Genomic DNA, 19,366 nt, shown 5'->3' on the forward strand with positions numbered 1-19,366 from the left:
TATGATAGATTACAACCTTGTGAGATTTCAGTTGTACATTTTTGTTAGTCATGTTGTGGGTACACCACTTCCCCCTCTATGCCCTCCCCCCACCCCCCCTTTTCCCTGGTAACCACCGATCAGATCTCCTTATCAATATGCTAATTTCCACCTATGAGTGGAGTCATATAGAGTTCGTCTTTCTCTGACTGGCTTATTTCGCTTAACATAATACCCTCGAGGTCCATCCACGTTGTTGTGAATGGGCCGATTTTGTCTATTTTTATGGCTGAGTAGTATTCCATTGTGTATATATACCACATCTTCTTTATCCAATCATCAGTTTCTGGGCATGTAGGCTGGTTCCACGTCTTGGCTATTGTAAATAATGCTGCGATGAACATAGGGGTGCAACGGACTCTTGAGATTTCTGATATCAGGTTCTTAGGATAGATACCCAGTAATGGGATGGCTGGGTCATAGGGTATTTCTATTTTTAACTTTTTGAGAAATCTCCATACTGTTTTCCATAGTGGCTGTATCAGTTTGCATTCCCACCAACAGTGTATGAGGGTTCCTTTTTCTCCGCAACCTCTCCAACATTTGTCACTCTTGGTTTTGGATGTTTTTGCCAATCTAACGGGTGTAAGGTGATACCTTAGTGTAGTTTTGATTTGCATTTCCCTGATGATTAGCGATGATGAACATCTTTTCATGTGTCTATTGGCCATATTCATATCTTCTTTTGAGAAATGTCTGTTCATGTCCTCTGCCCATTTTTTGATTGGGTTGTTTGTTTTTTTGTTGTTAAGCAGTGTGAGTTCTTTGTATATTATGGACATTAACCCTTTGTCGGATAAGTGGCTTGTAAATATTTTTTCCCAATTAGTGAGCTTTTTTTTTGTTTCAATCCTGTTTTCCCTTGCCTTGAAGAAGCTCTTTAGTCAACATATGGATTTTGGGAGGACACAATTCAGCCTATAGTTATATGTATGTTTTAAAATGGGATAAAATATGTCATACCAGGGAAGTGTCTTCAGCTTTACTCCATTAGGATATCTATTTGTCCAGAAGTATCTTTATTTTCGATGCTGTACACACACACACATACACATCCACACACAGGCAAAATAGCAAACCACAGCAAAATAGAATGTACTCAGACTGTGGGATGGCCTTGACCTGAATTTGCATCCTGCTTACAGCTACCTGTAACAGCATGGGTGCAGTGCTAAAGTCATTGACCCTAATCTCACCCATCTCTGCATTCCCATCCATCGTCCCTCAGGGGAAAAAGCACTTGGAGAAGTTGATGAAGGAAACTCAGGTATTTGATTAACCAAGATTGTCTTTCTCATGTCCTATATTTTGTAAAACAACTATTGCAAAATGTGGTAGAGATGGACCAAGTACTTCATGGAATGAATAATTTGTTGCTGCAATAATTCTACTTTTTCTCCCTGATTTACAGGGACTGAATTTAATTAATCCCAAAGGGAATTTGAATGAAAGAAGTCAAGCTTACTGGCATACTTTCCTTCAATAAAACTTGTATTTTTAAGATCAAACTTAAAAATAAAAAATTAATAAACTGAAGAAAGTGAGTGGGGATATCAATTATCAATGCAGAAAAATTCCTTGTGGAGTTCCTACACATGCCATCTTCTCAGGAACTTTCATGTCCCAGTTTAGACAAGCAGAAGACAAAAATAAGAACTTCATAGAGAGAGGCTTTGCAGAGGTCACTGAGGATGGGACCTCAACAGCTGAAACCTAAGGATTATCAAGAATGATAGAGGAGGATCAGTAAAAATGAAGGTGAATAAGCTCTAGGATCTTAATATGAGTCAGTGTTAAAAGATTTAATTTGCAAATGTTTGATATGTAAACTTTGGTTTACATAAAGTCACTGGATGGTTGTTTCAAAGGGACATTTCTCCATTCTTCGCAGCAGCTCTGATTGGGTAGTTTTGGGAATGCGGCTTTGGGAGCAAATATTTCCTCAGTCCCTGCCAGTGATTCTGATGCAGGAAGCCAGCTGGCAGCACTTAGAGATATATCGCTCCGTAAGAATTCTGGTTTGCACCAGAACCTGTGTTTGTTCATTCCACTATTTTGTATTAGGCGCTTTTGCAAGTTCTCTCATAGCCCAAATTCCTGTCCCTCTTCTAGGAATTCACTGTCTATCAAATAACACAGTGGGTACTTTACTGGGACAAGCCTGAATATGTTCCTCTATGTAGTCCATGCTGACATGGCACACAGTCAATTAATATAAGGTATCACATAAATCAAGAAATATAGTTGCATGGTTGCAAGTCTACTCTGCAGTACACCCAGGCATAAATTGCATTTATTGTCAGCATCCCAAAAAATTTTCTGTTCACGTTGTTGCTATATCTATAAGGCCCAAACTCTTAGATAATGTCACTCACTCTCTTCTCTTTCTCTATAAATCTCTATCTTTGTCTCTATCATCATCTATCTGTCATCTATCTATCTATCTATCTATCTATCTATCTATCTATCTATGTGTGTATATAGTTGAAGTGGTTCTTTATCAAACAATTTTATGGGGGAAAAATGTCTAACTAGAAAATACTGTATTCACACACTGATAAGACTCTACATGCTTTACTGAAGAGTCATCTTATGCCTAATTAAAATACAGCCAACATAATATGACACATTAGAAGGTCTGATATGAGCTGCTTGTTTCTTGTTATTAAGTGCAATCATCTGGATACTCCTAGAAGCAGATGCCAAGACAGGATTAGATGTGTAAGAGACAGTGGGGTAAAAGTATTGCAGAGAAAAGGGGGAGGGAACCAGAGAAGGCAGGAAGAGGTGTTGAACCGTGATATAGATCTGACTCTCATAGAAGAGGAAGGGAAGGAAGGAGAGTTGGATAGGCAAAATGTCAGATTCTAAGAGAGTTTTAATCAGGCCAATGGGGTGTCCTCAGTCAAAGTCTCTAACCATAGGAGTCCTGCATCTTGTGGGAATAGATTTGCTTTAGTATCCCTAACACAGTCAATCTTTGGCTGAGAGTAGAGAGCGGGTAGTATGGCCCGGCATGGATACGTTGGTGGATTCAGCTCAGCATCTGGCCAATCCTCCCTGCAGCAGGGTGTATGAGTGGCACATTTTCATGACCACTTCATTAAGGAACTGGTGCTAAGGAGAAAGTTACTATTCTAATCAATAGATTCCTTTTGTCCTTGCTTTGTAAAGTTTCTGTACTCCAAACCCATTGTTGTTTTGTCAGAAATCAGTTACTTCCCATTTGCAGAAAGTTCTTAATGTGGACTTTGATCTCTGAAGGTAAAAAATGATACTCCAAGGTTTATCACAATATCCGTAAGGAGAAGAATTTCCCTTAATAAGATCTGAAATAGGTTGACATTTTCTTGCTCTTATTAATCTGGGAAAGATGCTGATGGTGGTGGTAATGAGGATGACCACCATGACATTTTTGGGATACTACTTCCTAACTCCAAACTTGGAAATGTAGGAACTCACCAATTTTTTCTTTAACAATTTCTTGCCAAATATTCTGTTGACTACACAAATGGAGAGATAGATGGTGAATAAAGGTATACTTGTGGAAATAACACTCTCGGGAAATCATACATTCTCTTCTAGTCATGGGAGGTTAGATTTTGATGGGAGAATGAATCACAGGAATCAAATATGGAGGCAGAAGACCCATTAGAGTTACTTGCAATTAAGATGAGAGCTAATGGTGGACTAGACTAGAACAGTGGAGCTAGAAACGGTGTAACCATTCTCCTGCATTAGCACTGATAATTAATCATGTGTTCTGGTCCTGGCCAATCAGTTCTTTATTTAGCACTGCAGCAAGACTAGATTTGGAGACCAGATTTCAACTCCCTCTCTTAGAGATTAGGGGACTGGCAAGTGAAAAGCAGGTGTTAGAGCTACTTTGGGTGGACAATGATAAAGGGAAGGGCTCTATTTCCAGTAAAGAATTGATAAATAGAGAGGAAAACTGAAGCAGAAGCCGATTATACAGAGTCTGTGCTGTATAGAAATCCAACAGGTAGCAATAAAATAGGTTGATCAGGACAGATGTGGGAATCTAGATGGGCAGTCAGGTACCCCTATGTTCCTGGGACCCTGAGCTTGCATGGCTGGAATGGGGCTCCTCTGGAAGTCAGTATGCCCCATGTGTGTACACACTAGCCCAAGGTAGACTAAGGGGCAGTTGGTTGCAGAGGTGTTGTGGACAGGGCTTGGACTGGGCATGTATACACAGTGATCGATTGTCTATGTTTGCCAAGTAAGTGCGAGGAGGTATTGGCAATGCTGGAGCCAGAAAAAATGCTAAATCTGAAAAACGGGGGCTCTGGTAACCTTAGCTGAGGATAAAGAAACAATTTGAGGAGGAACACTGCAGAAATTTAACTCTCCTCTGTTACTTTTTTTTTTTTATTTTATTAATGTTATGATAGGTTACAACCTTGTGAGATTTCAGTTGTACATTTTTGTTAGTCATGTTGTGGGTACACCACTTCCCCCTCTATGCCCTCCCCCCACCCCCCCTTTTCCCTGGTAACCACCGATCAGATCTCCTTATCAATATACTAACTTCCACCTATGAGTGGAGTCATATAGAGTTCGTCTTTCTCTGACTGGCTTATTTCGCTTAACATAATACCCTCAAGGTCCATCCACGTTGTTGTGAATGGGCCAATTTTGTCTTTTTTTATGGCTGAGTAGTATTCCATTGTGTATATATACCACATCTTCTTTATCCAATCATCAGTTTCTGGGCATGTAGGCTGGTTCCACGTCTTGGCTATTGTAAATAATGCTGCGATGAACATAGGGGTGCAACGGACTCTTGAGATTTCTGATATCAGGTTCTTAGGATAGATACCCAGTAATGGGATGGCTGGGTCATAGGGTATTTCTATTTTTAATTTTTTGAGAAATCTCCATACTGTTTTCCATAGTGGCTGTACCAGTTTGCATTCCCACCAACAGTGTATGAGGGTTCCTTTTTCTCCACATCCTCTCCAACATTTGTCACTCTTGGTTTTGGATGTTTTTGCCAATCTAACGGGTGTAAGGTGATATCTTAGTGTAGTTTTGATTTGCATTTCCCTGATGATTAGCGATGATGAACATCTTTTCATGTGTCTATTGGCCATATTCATATCTTCTTTTGAGAAATGTCTGTTCATGTCCTCTGCCCATTTTTTGATTGGGTTGTTTGGTTTTTTGTTGCTAATCAGTGTGAGTTCTTTGTATATTATGGAGATTAACCCTTTGTCAGATAAGTGGCTTGTAAATATTTTTTCCCAATTAGTGAGCTTTTTTTTTGTTTCAATCCTGTTTTCCCTTGCCTTGAAGAAGCTCTTTAGTCTGATGAAGTCCCATTTGTTTATTCTTTCTATTGTTTCCCTCAACTGAGGAGTTATAGTGTCTGAAAAGATTCTTTTGAAACTGATGTCAAAGAGTGTACTGCCTATATTCTCTTCCAAAAGACTTATTGTCTCAGGCCTAATCTTTAGGTCTTTGATCCATTTTGAGTTTATTTTGGTGTGTGGTGAAAAAGAATGGTCAATTTTCAATCTTTTGCATTCCTCTGTTACTTTTTAAATAACTCCCTACTGTGGTCTTCCTGCATTTGAAGCAAGCATACGTATTCACTCAATGTACCATACAGATTTTACAAGTTTGAGCCTGTCCTTGCTCAGATATTACTTTGTCATATTAAAACTTGCTAATTTTTAAAATCTTTTTCCTTTTCATTTCTTTTTCCCTCTTTTCCTTTGGTCGATTGGATGTTTTGCAATGGAACAAACTTATCATGTGTTCCCTTTGAGATGTGATAATTACTCTGGGTGATAATTACACAGTCTAGGGCTCACCCATTTAAAGTTTGGCTTATCATTAATTAGTTGTGATTAACAAAATACTTATGTAATATTACTCGCCCATCTCTATTCTAAGTTCTGGAGGTACAAAGAAGAATAATACAGATAATATTACTGTTTTCATGGAGTTTACATTGTAGCTGATGAAATACACAATAAACATGTGAAATAAGTAAATGAGATATCATCAGGTAGTGATAAATTCCACGAAGAAAATGCAATAGATTAATAGGATAGAGAGTGACTAGAGGAAGAGAGTCATCAAAAGCATCTTCTTTGAGCAGGTGAAAAACGAAAGGTGAGAAGCCAGACATAAAAGTCTGAGGAAAAAGTAGTTTAAACAGAGGGGAAAGGTGACAGAGCTAGTAAAGGACTCGAAGTTGGAAAAAAAGTCAGTGTCTAAAACAACAAAATCTTAAGATTTAAGCATATCTATTCATGAAAGTGTCTTGGATATCCTATTGTCAGAGACCTTCATGAAGAAACTGAGACCCAGAGAAGTTACCTGACTTGTGTGAGGTGCTCAACAGGTCAGTTGCAAAAATAAGACCAATTCAATTCTTATTTCACCCAAACTACCCTGTGACTATCTAGCAATAAAACCTAGTTACTCTTTATGACATCAAAAGGAATGAATAGAGAATAATTGTCTATTTTTTTTAAAGAATGTCACACTGCTTTCCATAACTCAATAGACTAACGAGTTAATCTTTTTTTTAAAGATTAAAACTAATTAGAGTCAGAATTTTTTGAAACAATATACTTCTAAGACCATAAAATGACTGCATAATTTGAAATAATTTGTATATGAGTTTCTAGTAAAATAAAATCTTAAAAGGCTTTCCTCACAGTTTGCTATAAAGAAACATACCTTCACAATTTTAACTTACACAGATCAGTTGTCATTTCTTGAGCTGAAAGGCAGATCACTGGGATTTGGTCCCAAATCAGGCTCATAAATATGTGGAACTACGTACTATCAGTTATCAAGGCCAATGCAAGAATACTGGGAGTAGTTCTAAACCCAGATGACTTCAAGGTACAGTAGTCAACATAAACAAATGCACCAGGAGGGCACACTTAAGAGGATGGTAAGGGGATAGTGGTAGATATGAAAGTTCAAGTGTTTCCCCAAAGCATTTAGACTCATAGAAAAACAAAAAACAAAATGACTGCAACAAAAAACTGTGCTGGCTAAATAAAACATATCAGGAAGCCAGATTCTGTTCACAAACTGACGTCTTTTGCGCCTTGTAGGAGTATCCAAAAGTCCCTGTATTTAACTCTAGAATTAGACTTTAGCCATGTATAGACTAGGCCTGAATGTGAAAAAATTTAATATTTTGGAATTTCACAAATCTTTCAAATGAAAAATCAGTTATATTGAAGAGATATCACTTGTTAGCAGGGACAATATGTCCTGTTTCCCCACTTCACTACTCTGCTAAAATATTTCTGTGGTACACGGAATAGGCAGCATCATTACTCAGATTACAGCAATGTGCAAAGAGAACGGACAGGTACTCAATCCTGGAAAGTGCTCTGCTTAGATGTTGCCTATGAAGATAAAGAGAATTTGACAGTACAAGACTGCTAGGATTTCTCTAACCAGAACTCATTATCAGTAAATTCTCTTTCCGTATAAGAGCACGATGTTTACCACCAAATCCTTCATGTATTTTATATATATGTGTGTGTGTGTATATATATGTTTATTGTGATTGCAGCGTATATATTTATATATATACACACATACATATTATGTGTATACATAAATATACATATTATACTACATATCTTTAAGTTATTATATATATAACATATATATATATATTTCTTGCCATATAATATTTTTCTATCTTGGCATTTGTTGTCTCTCTCCAAAACTTTACTTGTTCATCTCTGTGTCCCCAGTACTCAGAAGAGTACCAGGAATGCCACAGATACTTAATAACATTGGACAAGTGATTTAGTTGCTTGGAGAATAACAATACTTCATGAATTAAACCAGAAGTTTTGGCTAGAAAACATCAATACCTTCTAATACACCTGTTTACTGACCAGTGTTTTTCTTCTTTTTCTTTATTTTCCAGATTTTTCTACAGTGACTATGGATTTCTCTATCAAATTTGGGGAGGGATGCTTTATTTTAAAATGCCATGGAGATGTTCAGCATACTTTTATGGGCAGTGTTCAATTTTCCCTTTGTAGTTTAGATTATATACTTCTTTCCCCTGCCACTGTCATTTATGTTTTGTAAACTTGCTTCCAAAACTATGATTAAGGAGAAAATCCAGGATCTGCCTTGCCTGACCACTTCTATGAGGCCAAGCTTTTGACCCACACATCTTGCAGGGGGTGCCAATGTGTGTGGAGCTCAGCTTTGGGTGGATACGTCCAGACCAGATTGCCTCCTACCAACATTTTTCTTCTATTTTGGAGATGGTTTCAAAAGGATTAAATTTAAAAAGCATTGTTTTTGAGAGACAAGCTTCAGTTTTCTGGGAAGGGCACACTTGAATTATCTGGAAAAAAATACTTACATTGTCATTCTGATTTTTTCTGAGTTTTACATGAAGAATGGATGCCGAAGTGATTGCAGTGTGCCTCTGACCCCAAAAGATTGCCTCCGAGTGGTATCATGTGTAATGAGTGCAGAGGATGAAGTCATCAATCCTGGTTCCAAGGTGGCATTTGAACACTGGGGCTGGAAAAATGTATTTCAGTACATTTTTCAGAGAAAGAAATCCATTCCTAATTTCATTATGTTAGTTTGTCTTGCTTCATAATAATTTAAATTGATAAATTTAAAAAGAATAAAGAATAGGAGTTATGTTGATTGTTGATTCTCTAAAGTCTAGAGGAGTGGAATTTGTTATTTTAGAAACTAGGTGATAGAATATGCTCATCCTTCCTGACATAATTAATACTCTATATAAATTAGTAGGTCGTCATGATTTAAATATTATGTATGCTCTAATGACAAGCTCCAAACTGGCTTCAAACTTGCATGCAGATATATGCGTCTACCTCCCTACCCATAGTATTCACCCATCTAGTGATTTTTAAAAACTTAATTACATATTATTCTAGAAATTCTTTGATTAATTCCCTTCCATAAACCCAAAGATCCCATTGCTCAACATATATTCCTAGATCTTTTCCTTTTTTCGGAAAAAAAAGTAGATATAATTACTACTGTTTTGTATTTTTCTTAAGTATATCACATGAAATCTACACTCACTTTTGTCAGAAAATTATTTGCAATAAATACAATGCTGACAGAAGTCCCATGAGAAATCTGAACAGAAAACAGCTTATTAAATATGACCAAAATGAGATAATGGAGTTATGACTGGAGTTATTATTATCAATTGCATCGGACCCAGGTGTGAAGAAACAACCCTCCCCTCTTTAAAGAAGACATCCAGTCATTGGCAAAACCCTTTGGGTCAGCTTTCTCTCAAAATGCATATCCAACTCTGCTTGGATGTATGAAAAATAATTATCTTACAATTAGAATGCAGCAATTAGAAAATTATGTAGTGTTGCTTATGATGAGACTGAAAAATTAAGAGGAGACATTTTTATCTGGCATCCAAGTCCCTTGAAGTTTGGGAATTTCTCCTTTACTGCTCGGTTTTAAGGAAACAAAACTAAGTTTAGCTGCAGGGTAAGTCATTCTTGATTTAGGCAATGACTGATTAATACAGATACACAGTCTCTTGAGAAGTCAGTTCATCTGGCAATGATGGAGACAGATGACTTCTATTCGAAAGATGTGAATAGGCTGCCATTGGATGCTTCTCAAACTGTAGCCACCCTCTCCTTCCCCATGTATCCACTTGAATCACAGACCATCATGCAAAAATTCTCACCTGCTTCAGATCTATCTGATAAAAGCCAGAAAATTCACAACACTGAAAGGTCTGTCCAATGTGCATAGCCTGGTAATTTCCTGTTGCTGATGTAACGGTTCTTACATTGAAATGGACTTGAGCCCACAGGCAAAGTGTCCTAGAATACACAGCATTAATGAAATAGTTATTTCAACCAGAATTTATTGATCTATTCTTTGCATCATGCACTGTCTATATACAAGGACTGCTCATCTCCAGACCTTGGTTTTACCACCTCCCAAGACTGGGTATCCATATCATCTCTCCTATGAAGATGCTTTCTAGAGAGTTTGACCATGACTCTTGATGCCTCAATCTTTATTCTCCACAGTTTAGGCGTCTTAGTGTTGGGAATCTGGCTGTCAACCTCAAAGTATGTTAATTCTTACAGGAGATAGACTTAAGAGTAGTCTCCACTCCACCTTTCTTGACTTATATATACATTCTAACATTGAACATTGGAGCATAGATTAAATAAACACACAGGGACCCCTGTTACATGGGAAAAATGTTTAACGAGGAAAATAGGTAAATTTTTATGGCAAATATGAGAATAAGACATATTAGGTAAAGTGAAATATCCTTATGAACATTTTTCTTTTTTAAATTAATTTTCTTTCTTTTATTGCAGTGACATTGGTTTATAACATTATATAAGTTTCAAGTGTACATCATTGTATTTCAATTTCTGTGTAGATTACATCATGCTCACCACTCAAAGATTAATTACAACCCATCATCATACACACATGCCTGATCAACCCTCTTGCTCTCCTCCCTCCCTGCTTTCCTTCTGGTAACCACCAATCCAATCTCTGTCTCTATGTATTTGCTGTTGTTTTTATCTTCTATTTATGAGTGAGATTATATGGCCTTTGATTTTCCCCCTCTGACTTATTTCCCTTAGCATAATACCCTCAAAGTCCATCCATGTTGTCACAAATGGCCAGATTTCATAATTTTTTATGGCTGAGTAGTATTTCATTCTGTATGTATACCACATCTTCTTTACCCATTGGTCCCTTGATGGGAACCTTGGTTGCTTCCAAGTCTTGCATATTGTGAGTAATGCTGCAATCAACATAGGGGTGCATATATCTTTACACATTTGTGTTTTCATGTTCTTTGGATAAATATCCAGCAGTGGAATAACTAGATCATATGGTAGTTCTAGTCTTAATTTTTTGATGAATCTCCATACTGTTTTCAACAGTGGCTGTACCAGTTTGCATTCCACCAGCAGTGTATGAGAGTTCCCTTTTCTCCACATCCTCTCCAAAACTTATTTCATGTCTTGTTACCTATAGCCATTCTGACCTGGGTGAAGTGATATCTCATTGTAGTTTTGATTTGCATTTCCCTAATAGTTAATGATGTTGAACATCTTTTCATGTGCCTGTTGGCCATCTGTGTATCTTCTTTGGAGAAATCTGTTCAGATCTTTTGCCCATTTTTAAATTGGGTTCTTTTTGTTGTTGTTGAGATGTATGAGTTTTTTTGTATATTTTGGATATTAACTCCTTTTCTGATATATGGTTTGCAAATATCTTCTCCCAATTGTTAGGTTGTCTTTTCGTTTTGTTGATGGTTCCCTTTGCTGTGTGGAAGCTTTTTAGTTCGTTGCGGTCCCATTTGCTTATTTTTTCTTTTGTTTCCCTTGCCCTGTCAGACATGGTACTTGAAAATATGCTGCTCAGACTGATGTCAAAGAGTGTACTCCCTCTGTTTTCTTCTAGAAATTTCATGGTTTCAGGTCTTACATCCAAGTCTTTAATCCATTTTGAGTTCATTTTTGTGCATGATGTAAGATAATGGTCTACTTTCATTATTTTGCATGTTGCTGTCCAGTTTTCCCAACACTGTTTATTGAAGAGACTCCTTTCTCCATTGTATGCTCTTGGTTCCCTTGTTGAATATTAGCTGTTCATAAATGTGTGGCTTTATTTCTTGGCTCTTGATTCTATTCCATTGATCTGTGTTTCTGTTTTTGTGCCAGTACCACTCTGTTTTGCTTACTATAGCTTTGTAGTATATTTTGAATTAGGGAGTGTGATACCTCCAGCTTTGTTCTTTTTCCTCAGGATTCCTTTGGCCATTCGGGGTCTTTTGTTGTTCCATATAAATTTTAGCGTTCTTTGTTCTATTTCTGTGAAAAACGTAGTCAGAACTATGATAGGGATTGCGTTGAATCTGTAGATTGCTTTAGGAAGTACAGACGTTCCATTTTTAAAATTTTTAAAAAATTTTCGGATGTACATCATATTTCGAATTCTGTGTACATTACATCATGTTCACCACCTGAAAACTAATTATAGTGCATCCCCTCACATGTGAGCCTAATCAACCCTTTTGCCATTCCCCTATGGTAACCACCAATCCAATCTCCAATGCTATGTGTTTTTTTGTGGTTATTTTTATCTTCTACTTATGATTGAGATCATATGGTATCTGACTTTCTCCCTCTGACTTATTTCACTCAGCATAATACCCTCATTTTAACTATGTTAATTCTTCCAATCCAAGAGCACAGAATTTCTTTCCATTTCTTTGTATCTTCTTCAATTTCTTTCAACAGTGTTTTACAGTTTTCAGTGTACAGATCTTTCACCTCTTTGGTTAAGCTTATTCCTAGGTATTTTATTCTTTTTGTTGCAATTGTAAATGGGATTGTATTCTTAATTTCTCTTTCTGCTACTTCGTTGTTAGTGTATAGAAATGCAACTGATTTTTGTTTGTTGATTTTGTATGCTGTGACTTGACTATATCTATTTATTATTTCTAAAAGGTTTTTAGTGGATTCTTTAAGGTTTTCTATATATAAAATCATGTCATCTGAAAATAGTGACAGTTTCACTTCTTGTTTTCCAATTTGGATCCCTCTTATTTCTATTTCTTGCCTGATTGCTCTGACTAGGACTTCCAATACTATATTAAATACGAGTGGTGAAAGTGGGCATCCTGGTCTGGTTCCTCTTCCTAGAGGGATAGCTTTCAGTTTTTCTCCATTGAGAATGATATTAGCTATGGGTTTCTCATATATACCTTTACTATGTTGAGGTATTTTTCTTCTAAACCCATTTTATTTAGAGTGTTCATCATAAATGGACGGTGTATCTTGTCAAATGCTTTCTCTGCATCTATTGAGATGATCATGTGATTTTTATTCTTTATTTTGTTAATGTGGTGCATCATGTTGATTGATTTGTGGATGAACCATCCCTGCATCCCTGAAATAATAATTGATCATGATGTATGATCTTTCTAATGTATTGTTGTATTTGATTTCCTGGTATTTTTGTTGAGGATTTTTGCATCAATGTTCATCAGTGATACTGGCCTATAATTTTCTTTTTTTGTGTTGTCCTTGTCTGGTTTTGGTATCAAGATAATGCTGGTTTTGTAGAATGAGTTAGGAAGCCTCCCCTCCTCAATTTTTTTTGAAGAGTTTGAGAAGGATAGGTATTAAGTCCCCTTTGAATGTTTAGTAGAATTCCCCGGGGCATCCATCTGGTCCTGGACTTTTATTTTTTGGGAGGTTTTTGCGTACTGGTTTGATCTCCTTACTGGTGATTGGTCTATTCAAATTCTCTACTACTTCTTGATCCAGTTTTGGAAGGTTGTAAGATTCTAAGAATTTATCTATTTCTTCTAGATTATCCAATTTTTTGACGTATAGCTTTTCAGAGTATTCTCTTATAATCTTTTGTATTTCTGAGGTGTTCATTCTAATTTCTCCTATTTCTTTTCAGATTTTATTTATTTGAGCCTTTTCTCCTTTTTCTTGGTGAGTCTAGCTAAAGGTTTCTCAATTTTGTTTATCTTTTCAAAGAACCAGTTCTTGGTTTCATTGATTTTGTCTTTTTTTTCATCTCTATTTCATTTATTTACGCTCTGATTTTTGTTATTTCCTTCCTTCTGCTGCTTTTTGGATTTATTTTTTCTTCTTTTCCCAGTTTATTTAGGTGCACTGTTAGATTATTTATTTAGAATCTTTCATCCTTGTTGAAGTAGGCTTGAATTGCTGTAAATTTCCCTCTTAGCACCACTTTTGTTGTATCCCACAACTTTTAACTTGTTGTATTGTAATTTTCATTTGTCTCCAGGTATTTTTTAATTTCTCCATTGATTTCTTCACTGACCCAATCGTTGTTCAGTAGCATTTTATTTAATCTCCACCTATTTGTGGCTTTTCTAATTTTCTTCCCGTAGTTGATTTCCAGTTTCATACATTTGTTGTCAGAAAATATGCTTGGTGTTATTTCGATCTTCTTAAATTTATTGAGACTTGTTTTGTGGCCTAATTTGTGATCACTCCTGGAGAATGTTCCATATGCATTTGAAAAGAAAGTGTATTTTGTGGGTTTTGGACGGAATATTCTATGTATATTTACTAAGTCCATCTGATCTAATGTGTTGTTTAAGGCCAATGTTTCCTTATTGATCTTCTGTCTGGATGATCTATCCATTGGTGTAAGAGAAGTTTTACAGTCCCCTACCACTATCATGCTACTGTGTATTTCTCCTTTTATGTCTGTTAGTAATTGCTTTACATATTTAGGTGCTCCTATATTTGGTGCATAGGTATTTACAACTGTTATGTCCTCTTGTTGGATTGTTCCCTTTATCATTATGTATTGCCCTCTTTTTCTCTTGTTACAGTATTTGTTTTAAACTCTATTTTGTCTGATATAAGGATTGTCACCCCAGCTTTCTTTTCTTTGCCATTTGCATGGAGCATCTTTTTCCATCCCTTCACTTTCAGTTTGTGAGTGTCTTTAGGTCAGAAGTGTGTTTCTTGTGTGCAGCATATATACGGATCTTGTTTTTTATCTAATCGTCCACCCAATGCCTTTTGATTGGAGCATTTAGTTCATTGACATTTAAAGTAGCTAGTGAAAAGAATGTACTTACTGCTATTTTCTTACTTTTTTATGGGTATTTTAGTAGTTCTTCTCTGTTTCTTCTTCTCTTGCTTTCTTCCCTTGTGTTTTGATGGATTTCTTTAGTGTTATGTTTGGCCTCCTTTCTCTTAATTTTTTGTATATTTATTAGAATTTCTGGTTTGTGATTACCATGAGCTTCATGTATAATAACCTACATCTATAGTAATCTATATTAAGTTGATGGTTTATTATATGGACCTCTTGTTAAAAAGCTCTACTCTTTACTCTTTATCTCCCCTCCTCCCACATTTTACGTTTTTGATACCATAGCTGGCTTCCTCTTTTTTTTTTTTGCACGTGTATCTGTTACCCTCTTATCATGGAAACAGATGATTTTAGTACTTTTGTCATTTGATCTTCATATTAGCTTCATAGGTGATTTATCTGCTACTTTTACTGTATGTTTGTCTTTATCAGCGATTTTATTTCTTTTTTGGGATAATTTTCTTATTCCTACCTGTGGTCATCTATTTTCCACTTAAGTAAGTCCCTCTGGAATTTCTTGTGAGGCTAGTTTCTTGTGGGCAAACTCCCTTAGTTTTTGCTTCTCTGGGAAACTCTATCTCACCTTCCATTCTGAATGATAACCTTCCCAGGCAGGGTATTTTTGGCTGTAGGTTTTTTCCTTTCAGGACTTTAATATATTGCGCCACTCGCTTCTAGCCTATAAGGTTTCTGCTGAGAAGTCAGCTGATAGCCTTATTGGATTTCCTTCATATGTAACTTGCTGCCTTTCTTAATCTTTAATTCTTGACATTTTGATTATAATGTGCCTTGGTGTAGGACTTTTTGGGTTTATCTTGTCTGGTGATCTCTGTGCTTTCTATACCCAGATGTCTGTTTCCTTCTTTGGGTTAAGAAAGATTTTAGCTTTTATTTCTTCAAACAAATTCTCTGCCCCTTTATCTCTCTCTTCTCCTTCTGGGACACCTATAATACTAATATTAGTGCACTTATTGTCCCAGAGGTCTCTTACACTGTCTTCATTCTTTTTAATTATTTTTTGTTTTATCTGTTCAGCTTGGGTGATTTCTTCTCTTTCATCCAGTTCACTGCTCTGTTCTCCTTTATTGTCTACTCTGCTTTTGAGTCCCTGTAGTGAATCTTACATTTCCTGTGTTGTATTCTTCATTTCTGATTGGTTCTTTTTTTAATATTTTCCAATTCTTTGTTGAAGTTCTCACTAAATCCATCTATTCTTCTCCAAGATCAGTAAGCATCCTTACAACTCTTAGTTTGAACTCTTTTTCAGGTAGATTGTTTGTTTCTGTTTCATTTAGTTCTTTTTCTGAGGCTTTGTCCAGTTCCCTTACTTGGAATGTATTCCTTTACCTCCTCTTCTTGGCTCTTTCTCTATGCTTTTATCTGTGTATTAGGGAGGTTAGCTATGTCTCCCAATCTTAGAGAGGTGGCCTTACATAAGAGATGCCTTATGAGGCCCAGTAGTGTCCTTCCCTCTTGTCACCAGTTCCAAATATTCTAGGCATGTCTCCTATGTGGGCTGCATGTTTCCTTCTGTTATGGCATGGTTGCTCCTGCTTCAGGTGCCTAGGGAGGCTAGGCTGTCCCCCTGACCAGTTGGTTGTAATGCTCAGCTGCATGTGGCTACTATGGATCCTTCAGTCACTTTATTAGGCATGGGAAGCCCCAGCACAGTTGGTTGCAAGGTCTAATAGCATATTCCTGTTGCAGTTTTCTGTTAAGTGAGTAGGACTCTAGTCTGGCTGGTTGCTAGGCTCAGGGCCTTACAACTGCTGTATGCCTCTGGCCTTCCATGCTGTTGTCAGCTCTCTCAGGATTGCAGCTCAGTGGGGCCAGCCCCAGGCATGCGAGTACCCAGTTTTTTCAGGCTTTTGAAGGTGGGGCCAATCCCCTATGTGGCTATTTGAGAAGCACAAGTCTACTGCAGCTGACAAGCCCCACCACTCACAGGGCCACACAGCCCATCAACACATTCCTGCCCCATGTGCACTCCCCAACCCACTGAAGTGGATGCCATCACCTCACTGCCACAAAAGCTCCACACCCTCCACCAATGCAGGCCAAGCCTTTGCACATGCTCTGTCTCACAGAGGTGGACCAACCCACCTGGCCACAGAGGTTCCAGGCACCCTGCCTATGGGAAAACCCTAGTTGCCCAAGGGCCTGCTGTTGGTTAGGGCCAGGCCATAGGGTGGGCTGCCTGTCCTGGCTGAACTGGATTAAATTGGATGTGGCAAACTTCTGGGCTAACAGGCCAAGGGAAGAACTTCAATGGCATCTGCCAGTGTCTGTGTCAGCACACCTGTACTAGATCACAATAATGGCTGCCACCAATGTTTCAGACCCTGGAGAGGTGGTCCCACCCTGGGGAGGTCTCACTTCTCACTAAGATGCACCCAGAGCCTATAAGTGAGTCTCTTTTCACAAAAGGACTGTGCATCTTTCTTTCTGGTAATTTTACGTTACTTTCCAAAAGGGGTGAATTTGTCCATGGGCCCTTTAAGAATAGGCTTTTTTCCCTTTGTGTCAGATAACTTTTCTGGGGATATTCTGCACTGTAGTTAATAGCCAGCAAAGCCAGATATTATGACTCTTGTCTTGGTTGTGCTGATTCCAAAAGCTGCTTATTATGGTAACACTCCCCTGCTCAGATCCCCCTCTCTCTAGGGAAGGCTTCATACTTTAGGATTGCTCCCAGCTGGCTGTGAAGTGCCATGGCTCAAACATGGCTTTTTTGGCTCCAGGAAGGAATTTCTGCCTCTTCCATCTCAGTCAGCATCTTCCTTTGTTGTGGAGGTTTTTCTTAAATCCAGTTTTTGCTTCTCTCTCAGGGGTAATTGTTCCAACTGTAGGTGTAAGTTTGCTGTGTCCATGGAAAGAGGTGAGTTCAGAGTCTGCCTATGCTGCCATCTTGACCTGAACATTTTTCATCTGAGGCACTATTCAAGGAGTCAGTACCACTGCTCCTAAGGAGGAAGCTTCAAAGATAATAAAGTTGCTTCAGAGGAAACATAAATCTTTCAATATGGGGCCTATAGTTCCTTTGTCCCCACTTTTAGAGTTTTACAGTTTCAGAGAAATTTTAGAAAATGTGAGTGAACTGTAGCAACTAAGGATATTAGGAACAAAGAATTAACAAAAGCACAAATTGTAGCAAATGAAATATAAATCTTTCATTTATGTGTAAGAGTTTCACTGTTGTCACATACTCAGGTACCTCTTCCAAGTCCCCCTAAACCTTCAGAGAGTTTCCACAGTTCCTTTGATACCGATGGCCTTTTTCAGGGCACCTTTGACATCCTTGTTCCTGAGGGTATAAACCAGGGGGTTGAGTAAGGGAGTGACAAAAGTGTAAACAAGGGCAAACTGGCGGTCCTCATCCACTGAGGAGCGGGACTGGGGACGAAGGTAGACCAGGGCACAGAAGCCGTACTGCAGCAAGACCACAGTGAGGTGGGAGGAGCATGTGGAGAAGGCCCGGCGGTGGCCCTCAGCAGAATGGATGCGCAGGATGGCAGAGGTGATGAACACATAGGAGACAGAAATAAGGCTGAAGGGAACAGTCAGAACAAGAATACTCACAACATAGAGGACAGCCTGGTGCACGTGGATGTCAGCACAGGCCAGCTGCAAGACTGGAGGCACATCACAGAGGAAGTGGTTGATTTCCTGGTGGTGCCCACAGAAGGGCAGGGTGAAGATTAAGGATGTGAGCTGCAGGGAGAGGAAGAGGGCCAGGCCCAGGGCACTGGCCACCATCTGGATGCACAGCTTCTGGGTCATGATGAGGGTGTAGTGTAGTGGGTGGCAGATGGCCACATAACGATCATATGCCATGATTGCCAAGAGAAAACAGTCAGCAGCACCAAGTGTGAGAAAAAAGAACATTTGAGCTCCACAGCCAGCCAGTGGAATGGGCTTCCGGGCCCCTAAAATGTTAGAAAGCATCAAAGGCACCACAACGGTGGTGTAGCTGATTTCTATAAAGGACAAGTTGGACAGGAAGAAATACATTGCAGTGCGGAGGGAGGTGTGTGTGCACACCACCCAGATGATGGCTGTGTTGCCACAGAGGATCATCAAGTAGAGGAAGAGGAAGAGGAAGAAGAGGAGGACCTGAAATTCAGGGACAGTGGTGAATACACGGAACACAAATTCAGTGGGGCCAGATTGGTTGAGAACAGGGCTCCTAGAAAACATGTCTCCTGCAAAAGAAGAGAAAGTGCTGAAACTTTCTTTGCTGAGTAGTTTTATCGATTGAAGAAAATAAAAGATTGTAAGTTTTGTTTCTAATATGAGAATTACCTAATTGTCATCAAGATTGTAATAATAATAAAAGAAATGGAATAGTAGCCCTTAGAATTCTTCATATGTGTGTTCCTGAAAACAAAGAAATAGATTTCTAAAAAGTCTTTAAACATCAGTCTTTAACTCTAAGTTCACAGTTGTTAGTTCTTTGCTTTTGCAAAAGATTCATAGTTGTATAATTGTAGACATTTATTTTACAGATGAAACTTTGAATGATGGAATTCTTCATATTAATCTGGATGTTGTGGTTTTATAGAGGACTGAGCACACATCTTTATTCCAATGTTATCCTGACATATGCCACTTATATATTTTCCCTCATTAGAGTAGTTTCTGTAAGGCTTCAACT

The 19,366-nt window shown here is 38.0% G+C and overlaps 1 protein-coding gene across 1 annotated transcript; it reads right to left on the reverse strand.

The window, feature by feature from the left end:
- Positions 1-17,923: 17,923 nt before the first annotated feature.
- OR10Q2 (olfactory receptor family 10 subfamily Q member 2) lies at positions 17,924-18,909 on the reverse strand. Its single transcript, XM_001497494.4, has one exon. The coding sequence runs from the start codon at positions 18,907-18,909 to the stop codon at positions 17,950-17,952; it is 960 nt and encodes a 319-aa protein (XP_001497544.4). The 3' UTR covers positions 17,924-17,949.
- Positions 18,910-19,366: the final 457 nt, after the last annotated feature.

The sequence above is a fragment of the Equus caballus genome, chromosome 12 (genome assembly GCF_041296265.1).
Source record: "Equus caballus isolate H_3958 breed thoroughbred chromosome 12, TB-T2T, whole genome shotgun sequence".
NCBI classification, from domain to species: domain Eukaryota; kingdom Metazoa; phylum Chordata; class Mammalia; order Perissodactyla; family Equidae; genus Equus; species Equus caballus.